Genomic DNA, 15,058 nt, shown 5'->3' with positions numbered 1-15,058 from the left:
AGCATGCTGCTCGGGGCTCTTCCCTACAATAATAGTCACTCGAGGGCCAGGGGAAGCATCACAAATTCACAAGAATAAGTTTATTCAAGTAGAATCGTGCAACTCCCAGCACTTGCACATGCCTAGCAGTGTGAATAAAATCGAGAATATCATAAAATGACTAAACGGAATAGAGCAAATCTGATTGACACGAGTGCACAGGGACTATAGGGGAGGGGGTAGGTGGGACTGGTATATGTCTCTCCGACTCTTTCACAAAAAGCAGTTAAAATTTTGCAGCACAAAACAGCAAAGCACAATGCATTCAAACACAGCAATTTGGATGAAGCACACCGGCTATGTACAGCACACACGCACACGCCTGCGCACACACACACACACACATGTTATAGACAAGACAACAAACTCCAGGCTTTCACGAGACGAGGCACACAGGTGAGTTCTATGCGAGACTGCACTGTTGAGTAGGCAGCAGACTTGACAAAAGCAATAGCTGCCAGCTCCTGCAACAGTCCAGAAGTTCAAGAATGACAAAAAAAAGAAGAAAGAGAGGACAATTTCGTATCCAGGCCATGATTTGGGGTCCAGCAAACAGCTGGCTTGCACTGTAGCATACATCTCTACCAGGAGTTGCAGCATCCAGGGACACACTCAGGTCCCATACCCAGACATGCCGCTCTCAGTGGCTCAGTGTGGCAGGATTCATCTACCAGTACCAGTGTACATGTATGTGCTCACTGTACATCAGTGTTGGTTTGGGACATGCTAGCAGGCCACAGCCTCGAATGCGATCATGTGTTGCATAGACTCGTGATCGCATGTCGCAAACAACTCCCAACTCTGTACCTACTTTTCGAGCATACGGGCGATTGTTTCGTGTTGTGTACCTGCATGCCACCATAGCCTTGATGCAACAACTGCACGAATGCTCACTCCAATTCTGTCAAAGCCTTGATTTACTTTTTGATTATTTCTAGGCCTGAAATGAACCCCAATAGAGGCAAACGAAACATTCTGTCAAACTGTACGCTTCATTCGACGAACTCACAAACTATTTTTTTAAACAATGCTATGTGTGTGTGTGTGTGTGTGTGTGTGTGTGTGTGTGTGTGTGTGTGTGTGTGTGTGTGTGTGTGTGTGTACATGCATACATTTTACCTTGCAGAACTCTTCCAGGACAACAACTGCTTCGTATAGGTGATTAGTCTGACTTCTGCAAGCAGGAACATACAGAAAGCAGCCTGTTTCCACCCACCAACCACGGCAGGTTCTCATGTAAACATCAGTGTGCAAGCACAAGTACACCAGGCACGATGGCAAGAGGACATGTTCCTTACACCAGGATAATTTACTGTCCTACACTACAGGCTTGTCAAAATTGATAAGTACTGAAATTTTGCTCACAATCAAGGTCACTATAATTCAAAAGCAAGTCAGTGACTCACTTTACACAGTATGTACCTCTCAAACTGACGAGATCAACAATACATTCTATTGCAGGAACTAGGAAGTAAGTGGTGTTACATGTAGCTTGCTAAGCCTAGGCCATCATAGATTGTTCAGCTTACGTTGCAGTTTCAAAGTTTGACGTGCCGCTCAGGCGCTTTCGTGCGGCAAGCACATTTCCTTGGAAGTCAGGCGTGCGCTGCGCTCGAATAGACAGCTCTGCAGAAATCTAAACGAGCGTGCACACGTACACACACGTACACACACACACACACACACACATAGGCACACACACACACACACACAAAGGGGAATGTACGTAGCTGTGAGGTCTGGATAAAAGAACAAACAAACACGCACAGTCGCACACACAGTGGACATGACACTATAAATACATACAAACTGTGGAAGAGGAACACACCACCCATACCTGTCGTAACACTGAGTGCAGAGAGCGCACGTTATCACTAAGCGGGATGAACGGATCCAGCAAATAGGCATGCAGATTGCGATGTGGGAAGTAGGCAAGGCGAGTCAACAAACCAGTCACCGTCAAGTTGATCTCGTACGGCTGAAATACACAAGAGAGAACGCAACACATCATGAATGATAGCGGTTGAAGAAGCACACTGTACTCGGGTAACAGTGCAAGTGATCAACTCATAATACCAGGAGTACATGAAGCCAAGAGTGTGCAAGCCTCTGACCTTTCTGCATGGGCGTCTGTCATGGTGAACTACGGGGATTACATCGTAGTTGGTGCAGATAAGCACCGGGAAGTGACGTAGTGCGTGCAACTGAGCTACAGTTGTGCCTCAGGAGACCTACTTGAATGCTGCTTGTAGGCACTACTCGTACGTCACCAAGGTGATGTAATCCAGGAATCCACTCGAACTACACACTCTTGGTTTCATCAAGAGTACATAACCCCCCAGAGTGTGCATCTCCACTATGGGTGCTATCAAGAGTACATAACCCCCCAGAGTGTGCATCTCCACTATGGGTGCTGTCAAGAGTACATTACCCCCCAGAGTGTGCATCTCCACTATGTGTGCTATACCGACAGAATTTCAAGTTGACGTCATTTTGATGATGCAATGCGCACTGTACACAGATTATCAGACGAATCCGGAACCTGCCAATCGATCCTGTACAAATTATTGCAAAGAAAAACGTGTGACGCGTTGACACCCGTACATATTGTTGTAAATCACTGGTGCATGGAGCATTGCGCCATAAATAATGATGTCAACTTGAAATTCTGTCGGGACAGCAGGGTATGTGGGAGTTGCACACAGTGGGGGGGGGGGGGGGGGGGGGGGGCTGTACTCTTGGTTTCATGTACATTTGATAGTATTAAATATGATAATATACACATCCTTCAAGTACTACATAATGAGGAGGAGGAGGAATCATGCATTTGGAAATGAACTTTACTGTAGAGAAGGCTACACTGACAGTTCTCCAGAGAGCATTCACACCCACACCAGCCCACACATGCGAGTACAAGCACCCCCCCCCCCCCCCCTCCCCCCCCCCCCCCCTTCCCACTCACACACAAGAGGACACCACGGAAAGTGAGCAATCGGCACAAAAAGCAAAGAATGCATGGTCCATTATGCAAGTGGACACAGACAACAGTGTCAGTTCCAGTGTGCTGCTGGACCGATCAATCTCACCTGATCAAGACTACGCTGCAGCTTGTTGAACAGTAACCGCAGGAACGGACCTTCGGTGAACTGACCTGGACAGTCAGACAAAGGCCACACAGCGATCATCACATGCCTAGCCGACACAACAGAACACCCACTCTATGTACCTATGAGGCTATATCAGGCCCTTAGCATTGGGTTGAGACTAGGTCTGGCCGAGTGGGGCGTGAGGGGACATTCCCCTAATGTTGTTGAAAAATATAGCAGTTCTAGGCATTCCTGGCCACAAGTGTACAAAAACTAGATTGTGCAACTCCACAAATAATTATGCTGCATAAAGGCACTCCCACAGTGAAGTTTGTTTTGTTTCGGTTATCATAGTCAAGGAATAAACCGTCATACCGTAGGTTCAGGGCCAAAGCACCGCTATAACATGTTTCAGAACATCATGCGGCTTGGTGGGTCACAGTGAAAGGGCACACAGTAAACCAGAGAAACGGGCAAGAAGTGGGTACTTCCAAGATTCCCCCAACACCTCAGGATATCCAGTGGCAGAAATATGGCAACACGTTGACATGACAACTTGACAAGGAATGGGAGTTTCGGAACTGTCACCATCTGCGTTCTTCTGAAGTCCGTACACGCCTCATGCATCGGTGTCGGTGAGTGACTTCTAGAAAAAAAGCCCAATAGGCCAGCAGCTACTGAGGTAATTTACCGTGTTCAGGTGGTATGTACAGGGGTGTTGATGACCACTTCTGACAGGCAGTAAAGCACCGAGCCACCTGTAGTAAGTTACAAGACAAACACCAACCAAGACCAAGATGGAGGACAGGTGACGATGCCAGTGCTTGTGCTACAAAAAGGTCATCGCGAGTGCACAAAAAAAAACCCTCAAATGCATGGTACAGTCAGACCTCGCTTATCCGTTCCTCGTTTATCCAGATCCCTCGCCATCCGGAAGAACATCGTTGGTTACCGATTTACAGCACAAGCCATGTACACATACAGTATGCGTGTCCGATTATCCGGTTCCCTCACCTATCCGGATATTTTTCTGGAAAACGGATGTGTGCGGTTATGCGAGGTCTGACTGTATAAGTGCATGCTGTGGACGACTCAAGTCTGCAATTTTATATCCTTGTGGACAGGAGGTAGGGTGGGACCCAACAAACACTAAACTCGTAATGGAAAAGAAGAAAGAAATTGGTAGCTCTGGATGGCCACTACCGGTAATCCGCCTCCAGCTACCAAACATGCTCTGTTGTCAATATCGATGAATCGCCAATGTATGCTTGCATAGCTACTTTGAAGTATTGAAGATTTGAAGTAGAGATCAAGACAAGGCCCGCTCCAAACCAAACCAGATACAGTAGAAACATTGCAATGCGCATGCCTAGCTACAGTGCATACCTGATTCTGTGCATCGCGTACATACTCGTCATAGCCAGACGTAGGCATGTGCAAGGAGGTTTTCACAGTCTCGGGCAGCATGGTCAATATTCTACAGCAACAAGAGACCACCACAGCATACACACACACACACACACACACACACACACACACACACACACACACACACACACACACACACACACACAAACTCAAGCACGAAACCAAACATTCTGCTATAAATATTCATTGCAATAGCAGTGAAGAGCTATGCTATGCCAAATCCTACATGACCATAACTATTAAGTATTAACACTACAATCATGTACACATTCGCAGAACAAACAAGTTTTCATTGAGTACATACGTGTTGATAATCAGCTCGGAGTGATTCCGCTCTGCAAACAGCTGCTGAACCAAGGGCTCTATATCCGATGATGGAGATGCCACTCGACCCCTGGCTGCTGACGAATCACCACCACTGGCAAATGCTAGACTCTGCGGTGCACTAGCAGTGGGTGCGCCAGGCGTAGTGGAAGTCAAGGGCACAGGTGCCGGTGATGTGGGCGTGTTGGGCTGCTCTGCACTCGCTGTTGTGGAGGATGTTGCAAGCGAACTTTCTGCCGGCCGGTTTTCCGATGACGGTGTTTCCGGCCTGGAGCTGTCCACCGATGAGCTTGATACCTGAGAGCTGAGGTCACCGGGAGACTGTGTGCCTGACTGCGATTCAGACTCCGATGCTGCTGCACTGTCAGCTTGCTCTGCAAGCGCGGACACATGTGCACCAGGCGTTAATGTCGAGTTCTTTCCCTCGCCACCACCATCGCCACTGGCTGGTCGCGTACTTTCTGCCGTGCCTCGCTGATCACCACCATTCTCCCGTGCCTCCGGCTTCAAGTGAAGATCATCAGCCAGATAATGCAAGACAAGACGATGGATGACGAGAGGGTCATTTTTCTGCAGAAGCAAGTTGAATAACTGTAGAGAGACGAGGCTCAGCTGTGGAATGAAAATACACAAAGAGAATAAAATGATGAACAATAATTCGACTACTTCCCAATGTCTAGCTGTAAAGGTGTGGTTGGTGGCACACCTAGAACAAACAGCCATTATGCACAACTGAATTGTAAGTCCTTGTGAGGGGCATCCGTTTGTAGAGCTTGTTCTCATCGTATACACAGCATTAATTGTACACAGAAGGGTGCACCCAGTGTGCTAAGAGTGCTCGAGTGTGGCAAAGGCAGGGCGCACCACATGTAGCACTCTGCAAGGTGTCGGCATGAATTGCTGCACTCAATAGCATAAAGCACTAACCTCTTCGTTGACGTGATCACAGCGAGATATCAAGTGTTGGCACAGCTCGACTTGATCTACCGAGTCCGAGTCTGAGTCTGATTGTGATCCAGGGCCAATCAAGAGAAGGATCAGACCTAAACACACAGGACCCGACAGGAATGGAGTGAGAGAATTAGAGAAAGCAAGAGAATGAAAACGGGTCACCTACAAGAAGCCTAGCCGCTCCAAAGTCAAGAAAAAAATTGTGAACTGGTCAATTTATCTACGTCACCACATCCACAGTTTATACCATCTTTCCAGGGTCAAAGGCGTTTGCGTATTTCTAACAAAAATAGGCCAGAAATCCACCATTCAGCCCAAACAAATACAAGTTTGACTGTGACACTTCCAGTCCAATAGAAAGAAGGAGAGAGCTTTATCCCGGAGAATACGGTCATAACTGCGGACCTGCTGACATCACCCCTCAAATGGGGACATTCTACACAGAGAAAGCAATGATCAACACAGACATACCGTGCACTAGTAGTGGCGCCGTCACGACTTCAACCAGCTTAGTGACCAGACACGTCGTCACAACCAAACCATGTTCCGACCTGATGATAGCAACACAGCACAGCAATGACTCAATACCACACGGCACCACACACACAATAAAAATACAGTGAAACAGCTGTCTAAGACGACCGATCATAGGACCCTCAACACGTGGCCTCTGTTACCAGGTGGTCTCCTTATCCAGGGTCATTTGACTGAAAATAGCACCCCTTGGTCCTGGTTTCAATGGTCTTCTAGGACAGGTGGTCGCCTTGACAGGTTTTACTGTAAAGCTAGCAAAGACATGAAACAGTGAGCAACAGACACAACGGAAAAGATAGCATACATACGTAACACGGTAACAGTACCACAAGAGTTCACGTAGGATGGGCACACTCCGTACAGTCTGCACTGCCTTACATCTGCGCAAGACGGGGTTGGAGCTGAGGCTTGAAGAAACGCTCGTCCAAGCTCTGTAACAGAGCACTGGCAATGATCTGCATGTAACAACAAGAACACAAGATCTCTACAGCAATATCTTCACCGGCAACTATTGGATACCCGGCATACATTACACATTGAAAACTGTAAAGCACTGAATGTCAATAGGTACAATAATTAATTATTACGAAATTCGATAGGTTTCCTGATCAGATAGAAAAATAAAACGCAAAATAACAGCAAATAGGGATAAAAAACTCCGCGCCTTGGGGTGTTCAGAGATGAGGCAGGTGTAATATTCAGTGGGACGTGCGCAAAGTACAAAAGAATAGTACAGTCATACATGCACATGAACTTCCAACTTCAAGAACACCACCACGGCAAGAACAATAGTTGCATTTATGACAGCACTACCGTAAATGGAAAAAAACACTTTTGCGAATCTGGTAGAATTTACCCTTGAACCATGAAAATTCACAGAATTTGCTCTCTTCAAGTTTTTCTTTCTTTTACCAAAAACAACTTTACAAACAGGCTACAAAAGTGTGCTACTGGCTCACCGAATGAGACGACAATACCAATCGGTCGAAGTAGTCCAGGCATGATAGCCATGCACGCAGCTCCGTCCGACCTTCGTACGCCGGTTCCTCGTCTGTACCACCTTCCATACTGTGCCACACAGACACCAACACAGCACCGGTACAGGAGAAGTAAGAGAAGTACAGCAGATGGGAGCGCACACAGCACAGTGGCCAATCAATCCCACGACATGACAGCCTCGCATCAGTGACTTTGCTGTGAACTCCTGGGATACAGCTCCTGGCACAATACAAGTACTAGCACACATGCACCGCACGACAGTAGATATACAATGAGGTCATACTCGCCACAAACATTGGCACATAGTCAAGTGGCCATCGTGCTTCCTGGGGAAACTTTAATAATAGTCGGCGTTTTGGCAGCCACTCACCCCCATTTAGCTGAGCAGGATAGCACCTTCTGCGCCGGCAAGTCGAGAGGAATGGACGCGAATGTGCTCTGAACACGGTCGGCCTAGTGGTGAGTTGAAAACAGAGGATGATAGCACAGAAAAGAGTACACGGTGTATGAGAAAACCACTCGCGGCAAAAAAAATTCACGGTTCACGTGAGACTCGGCCAAAGGCCCAGTTTTCTGCATCCGCAGGACCGCCACCACCCTCTTGGATCAAGGTGCAGATGCAGCTCCTAAACGGTGGGAGGTGAGTAGATCAGACCCACCACAAAGTGGTCAAAGACCGAAAATCCCATTCACTGCATCCATGTTTCCCTCGTGCCAGGCCACGAGTTCCCAATTAACTGTGGGTCGCAGTACGGCTGGAAAAAAATCCTTCCGCTTCCAAGCAGGACTTGAACCTGGTACCCTCACGGCAAACTGCAAAAAATACCAGACGGGCACTTGATTGCTATGGCCATGCCAGACAACGGACAAGATCAGTAGCAATACCAATAGCAATAGCTAACAAATACAGAGGAGGGAAACACCAGTAAATAGTGTGGCTTGATCCAGGCCTTGTGAACTACATAAGCTGGTACATGTATTGGTAAGAAGTACTAAGAACGGTCCCAAATTCCTCCCCCCCCCCCCCCCTCGAAATCACGATCACAGTGTGTGAGAATACCCACTCACAAGAATCTGACAGAAGGGCGAGTTGTTGGCTATGGACCGGGCAGTACTCTCGTTGTCCAGCGATGCACACAGTAACATGCCTTCGCATGCCTTCAGTGATACACGTCGGTCCTACACAAAAGCACAGATTCCAGACACGGACACATGCACAGGGAGAGAAAGTGCCAGATAGAATCAGAGACATGAGATGTTCGTTCTCACCTCTCAGGTGGCCTCATCAGCACAGCTATGTAAATGTACAAGGCCGAGCAAGCCCATGAGGATGGTGTATCTACTTATTTTGAAGTACTCATCAAACACACAGCATGACTGCAGAGCTAGCCATGGGAGAATACACACATACTATAGTCCACATGTTCTAGTTGAATATCCTGATGTACCGGTAGTTGGTGGGAGCTCCCTTCACAGTGTTAACAGGCAGTGAGCAAATTGCCACTGTTCAGCACATGTTTCTGCAGAAATAGCAATGAAACACCATAGCTGGCATCAAGGCTTCTACAGTCACAGACATCATAGCCAGTAGTCAATGATATCAATGGGCTCACCTCACTTTTGCTCAGCTCTAGCAACGCAGCAAGAAGGTGGAATTTCGAATGGTCGGGGTCGATGGTGTAGGCTTGAGGGCGAGGCGATTTTGTCGAAGCTGCACTGGTGGGTTCAGCCGCGGTCGATGTTGGCCGTTGCTGAGGCAAGGATACAACACAAAGCGGCCACAGTACATAATTAGTACACAGTGCTTGTCAGTCAAAATTAGGAGCACATTTCGGGGCAACACCATGCACACATGAGTAATACAATCTACTTATTGTGCTGACCCAGTACCATCCTCCTAGTAAACACAGAGAGAAGACTCAGAAGAGTGAACAGTAGTAGCCATACACAATGGCTTGCCCTATAACAAGGCAGCCATGAAAAAAACACAAGACGCAATGATGGCAACATGCTGAGTTGAACGGTAACTTACCTCCAGGAAGACATTGGCAAGATGAGGGTGTCGTTGCAGACTGCTGGCCACCGTGCACAAGAAATGCACCTCATCACCTTCCGTAGGACTGGCGCGGCTTTCAGCACAACAGTGGATCAAACGCTGATCACAACAGATAGTAGATGCAACAATGCCACCAACAGCACCCACAGCAGCAGCAGCAGCAGCAACAACAGCAATCCAATGTTAATAATGCCAGTGAGAATGACATAGATGACAGGAGACATCACCAAGCTCCAAATAGAACCGCGGAGGTACATCCCGGGAGCACAAGTGAAATATGTTATATGTTTTTGTCCTGCAAATACCAGAAAACCCATGTGTTCATGCATTCGACGATGGGCAGCTCTCGGAAGACATCAATGATAACTCACTGACACTAGAAGGAAATACACATGTAAACATGCACTTTGAGAGGGCTAAGAAACTACAGTACATGTTATGTGAACCTGGTGAAGGCAATTTGCCGAAACGTAATATTGTGAAATGAGTTGAATTATTGCAGTGTTAATGGAAGAGAGCGTGTGGGATTTAGAAGACAATTTGTTTTATCACACATAGCAACAAGGTTGCCCAATTAATTCATCACTCAATCAACTCAAAACCCTTTCCAAAACCTTTTCGACCCATTCTCATCATTAGATACACGGTAATGAAGTACAGCAAGTCGAACTATGCAGTATATACTGGAATAGAAAGGCGCGTGATGAGATTTAGCGCTAACGGCTAGTATCAAGAACCTATTAGATATCGTACATAAGGAAGTATGAGGGAGAGAGAAATGGCGCCTGTTTGAGTACAGCAGACAAAGGTCTGGGTTGATACATGAAGTCTCATCATTTTGCCACTTCAGGTAAAGAGTTTAGAACAGCTTGACTTGCTGCAATTCATTCCCATGTATCCACTAATGAGAATGGGTCGAAAAGCTTTTCGAAAATGTTTAGAGTTGAGTGAGCGATGAAATTGGCAGCTTTCTTACTATAGTACAATGTAACATGTACAAAGCAATAGTAAGCATATACATGCATTACATTGTAAGTGAGCAACACATGTGTGTCTTCTCCTGTCTAAGAAAGTGAGATATTGCAGGCTAACTTATATTCACCACCCAACAATCCACATATATATACACAGTACATGTACACGCACGCACGCATGCACACACACCGTGACGCTCTTACCAAGACAGGCTTATGGACATGGATATGGGGCAAGAGCGGCTGCTGTGCACGGCCAATGACAGACGTAAAGAACTTGAGAACTTGCTGCTTCATGCCAGGAGGACTCTGTGCAGGCACAAGAGAAATACATGAACAATAAAGTCCCGTTAAGCACCATGGAACCTATTGGGTGATGACTGTATCGTGTTTGCAGCTACATGCATTTCAGCTAGGGGAAAAGAGATCCTCGTTTCACATTAGGGGACTGACCCAGCGATTCAGTGTCGGATCAACACATAAATAGAGAGGCATTCATGAATTCGAACACAATCCTTTTGCTGCAGCAGAGAGATAATTGCTCAGGTGTCACACACGCACACAAACTGCAAACACACTTCACGGAAGACAGCTGTGTGAGTTGTAACATAACGTAGCCCAAGATGGCGCACAGAGTGAACTACCCGCTACACTGCACTCACATCAGCTCTTCCAAGTGCAAGAAGCGTCTCCAAGATCTTGTGCTGCAATAGATACTCCATACAAGGTCCCTGTTCACAGGCACATAAGACACAAGCAAGAGTTCAGTATTACCTTGTAGAACTACCAGCAGCTATGGAATACCAGACTACTAACTGTTATTACCTGAACGAGCAACACGGCGGCAAAAAAGTGTTCAAAAACTTCACAAAGCAAGGTAAAGTCTCCAACATGGAAAGATTTATGGTATGAGCATGGTATGCCAGTAATCCACAGAAATACCAAAGCAGAGGATAGAAGAGCAACAGCAGAGCAGTGTGCGGGGGGGGGGGGAGGTGCGCATGCACGAGAGAGAGAGAGAGAGAGAGAGAGAGAGAGAGAGAGAGAGAGAGAGAGAGAGAGAGAGAGAGAGAGAGAGAGAGAGAGAGAGAGAGAGCGAGAGCGAGCGAGAGAGAGAGAGAGAGAGAGAGAGAGAGAGAGAGAGAGAGAGAGAGAGCGAGAGCGAGAGCGAGAGCGAGAGCGAGAGCGAGAGCGAGAGAGAGAGAGAGAGAGAGAGAGAGAGAGAGAGAGAGAGAGAGAGAGAGAGAGAGAGAGAGAGAGAGAGAGAGAGAGAGAGAGAGAGAGAGAGAGAGAGAGACAGAGACAGACAGAGAGAGAGAGACAGAGAGAGAGAGACAGAGAGAGAGAGAGAGAGAGACAGAGAGACAGAGAGACAGAGAGACAGAGAGACAGACATACAGACAGAGAGAGAGACAGACAGAGAGAGACAGAGGCAGAGGGACATAGAGAGAGCAAAGAGAAATGACAACGAGATTATTGCATAGACTGACCGTAGTTCCATCGCTTTCCATTTCTTCCTGATTCAGGAGCTCCACCATATTGGTGAGATGATCGGGCACATTCGTCGCCTCGACTGGCTGGTGTTCATCTATAAAGACGCAGGTACAGCAGACAAATGCTGACGACTATATGTGGGGTAACCATGAACTGGAGACTATCCCAATATCTACACGTATGCTGCAATACAATGGAGAATGAGTCACATGCACGTCGTGTGGTAGATCACAACTCATCCCCTCCCCAGTACCATAATCATGTACAGCTGCAGGGAGCAAGGTGTAAACCTGCACATTGCAACACATGTATACCGTTCTCATGTGCCGTATGCCTATAGTGACTATACTGTAGTGTGCGGTGCATGACAGAAAGGTGAACGGCTCTATAGAAGGTGAAATTTCAAAGTTTGTTTCTTTGTTTTTATTTTACTTCACCAGATACATAGGCATTTCTGCCTTCTCATCTAACCATATGGCTAGACTCTCAATAAAAGATGAAGAAGTCTGACGACACTCTTAGCCATAATTATCGATCTTTTACACAAAAAGAAAAAAAGTTTCGTTTATGGGTAGGTGGGTCAAGTAGAGTTTCGTTTCGAAAAATATTGATACGTGAGACAACAATGCATTCCAGCTGTCAAGTCAATCTATTTTAAAGTTCGGGGGGGGGGTTGGGTGGGTGGGGGAGGGTCTTAACCCTTTACCGGCAAGTGCATTTTGTATATGAAATCCATAACATTGAGAAGGATGCCAATAACTCACAACGAGGGCACATTTTGTATGTGCAAGTTATGTTTTCTTGGAAGTCTGGTACTTCTTCTTGACGATGGAAAAAATTATTTTCACATACCACACACATACGCTACTAAATTGGCACCTATACGTCTAAACACGGAAATTGTACACAATGCAAATCGTCAGATTCCGACATTGACATGAAACTGCCAAAACAAGTCGACTTCAGAGTGGAAACGAACGCCATAGCCATCACAGACTTCAGTGGCCGTGCCTCGCTCGCAATAGGGCTTGAAAGTGCTACGTCACAGCATAGCAACAATTTCAAAAATTGGATCCACTTGGATCCAGTTTTTGTATGGATCCAAGCACATTTCAAGCCGTCTTACTCTCAGCAAGGTGATGTAACCAGTGAAACTGACTGATTTGGCTACTGGGGGCGGGGTTACAACTGGTGGCGAAATAAAAGTCACACCTGCATGCGACATGAGTGGGTTGCTATGCACCCACATACTTAGGCAATAGCAAAGTCACACCTTAGTGGATCCAAAAATAGAAATCTGATGTCAACTTACTACTCCCTGGCCGTTTTGACATCATCACTTTCAAGCCCTATTGAGAGCAGCATCGCCCCAAAATCGCTGTCCGATGGCTCCGTAAGGTCGTGCGCAAGTCGCGCAGCGCTGCCGTCACTCAGGTACGTAGAAAAGTCGATGGCCTAAAATTCCGTCTCTGGAAGACTGTCGACACGGGGATCACTCTCCATGGCTTCCACACCATAAGCACCATCAGATTCTTCCAGGTACATTACGACGACATCGTCTTCAGCGGCTGGAGCTCCCGATATTTGCGTGAGAATTTACTTGGCGTGCGCTCCGCTCCGCAATTTGAAATTCGCTTGCATCGGCGGCTGGAACGAAGTATTTATCTATCTGTCGTGGGTCCCAGAGCGAAGCTCTGCTAGGTCCTCGTCGGAGAAGTCATCTGAGGACGAAAGGAACTCACTGCGCAAGAGGAAATGCACCTGACGACGTTTTGACGGAGGCAGACGGCATTGTCGGCGCGCGTGTATTTCCGTAAATTTTCGATCGCGCAGTTCTCAATGAAATCAAATGGGACACGCGTAGATCTCTTCAGCTACGGATAGGATCATACCTAGGCTGTGTGAGGGCCACGGGAAATCCCCGTGGGCTGATGCTTCCTGTCATACCAGGCATGGTTTTAGTATGCATGTCAAATGCGTCGTTTACGACGCATTCAAGTATGGGGCTGCCGGTAAAGGGTTAACTAAACTTTTTTCGTTTCTTGAAAATGATGAATAATGCCGGATGACCCCTTAGTACAATAATTCTTTGTTGCCATCTTCAATGGGTCCGTCAATTTATTGTACATACACATGTAGTGATAGGTTTTCATTCGACCCGACGAGACCACACGACGCTTGCAGACGACAGCACGAGCAGTTCACTAGCCACACTGCACGATAGCAAGTAACGTTACTCCTGACAAGTCTCGTTTCGTCCATAAAGCGAGTGGAGTGTGGCTGGTGAATAGTTTGTGCTGTTGTCTGCAAGCGTCGTGTGGTCTCGTCGGGTCAACTGAAAACCTATTACTACTAGTACAGTAGAAAACCTTCCAGGTACACGGCTTGTATTAGCATTTCAAAAATTTAATTAAACCAATACACTAGAATTGTGATCTAAATCTGCATGGTCTATGTGTAATGAAATGCTGAGAGATAACTGACACTGGGCGAAAAAAACCAATTTGCACCCAACTAAAAATAGGCAACACCCGCAATTTTTACAGCAGGCGAGGCTGCTTTTTTTGTCTTGTATGGTACCGGTATACGCAAGAGACATTTGAGAATTCACTGACGCAAGTTTGCTTTACCTCTTGGTGCCAGCAACTGGTGGGTCACAGCTTTCCAGTGGTGAATGAAATCATCTTGCAGGGGCGCTGACGGTGCCAACTACAGAATTACAATATTACACAGCACCAGTGTTTTAGATCAGGGTTTGGAGGCCGCTGAACAGATGAACAAACTCCAATCAGTCACAAATGCATGATACATAATTATGGAATCGAGGACAATGAAGGGGCGTAGGGAAAGATAGCTTACCACCTCTGCCGCTTGCTGGACGAAGGACGCAAGTCGTCCAAACATTTTCAAGCACCACAAACCCTCTCAAATGTTCCCGACTGTGTAAGAAACTAGAAACCAACTTAGCTGACAATAACAACTGAGAGGACGCTCCACAGACAACACAGCAGGCAAATACTTTCTTCTGCTATTTTCAGTGTTCGCACATTTTTCTCCAGTTCAAAGTAAACAGTAAAGGCAAGGCCAGGATCGCGAGGGAAACCCCTTTTGCAAGTGCACAAGTCGGCCGCTAGCTGCTAGCGCTACGGATAACCTCGTCAGGTCGGTCATAG

At 46.8% G+C, this 15,058-nt stretch overlaps 1 protein-coding gene across 1 annotated transcript; it reads right to left on the bottom strand.

Moving 5' to 3' along the window:
- Positions 1-65: 65 nt before the first annotated feature.
- On the bottom strand, positions 66-14,949 carry LOC135815025 (FHF complex subunit HOOK interacting protein 2A-like). Its single transcript, XM_065328249.1, has 21 exons — positions 14,745-14,949; positions 14,516-14,594; positions 11,882-11,979; positions 11,054-11,122; positions 10,596-10,700; positions 9,394-9,516; positions 8,975-9,112; positions 8,430-8,540; positions 7,732-7,814; positions 7,322-7,430; positions 6,741-6,817; positions 6,300-6,379; positions 5,805-5,920; positions 4,858-5,489; positions 4,512-4,602; positions 3,817-3,883; positions 3,126-3,190; positions 1,877-2,017; positions 1,569-1,675; positions 1,159-1,213; positions 66-503 (listed from the first exon to the last, which is right to left on the bottom strand). The coding sequence occupies exons 1-21, from the start codon at positions 14,787-14,789 to the stop codon at positions 387-389; spliced, it is 2,508 nt and encodes an 835-aa protein (XP_065184321.1). The 5' UTR covers positions 14,790-14,949; the 3' UTR covers positions 66-386.
- Positions 14,950-15,058: the final 109 nt, after the last annotated feature.

The sequence above is a fragment of the Sycon ciliatum genome, chromosome 4 (genome assembly GCF_964019385.1).
Source record: "Sycon ciliatum chromosome 4, ocSycCili1.1, whole genome shotgun sequence".
NCBI lineage: Eukaryota > Metazoa > Porifera > Calcarea > Leucosolenida > Sycettidae > Sycon > Sycon ciliatum.
Note: the sequence above shows the minus strand (reverse complement) of the source record. Positions and strands in the feature narration are given on the sequence as shown.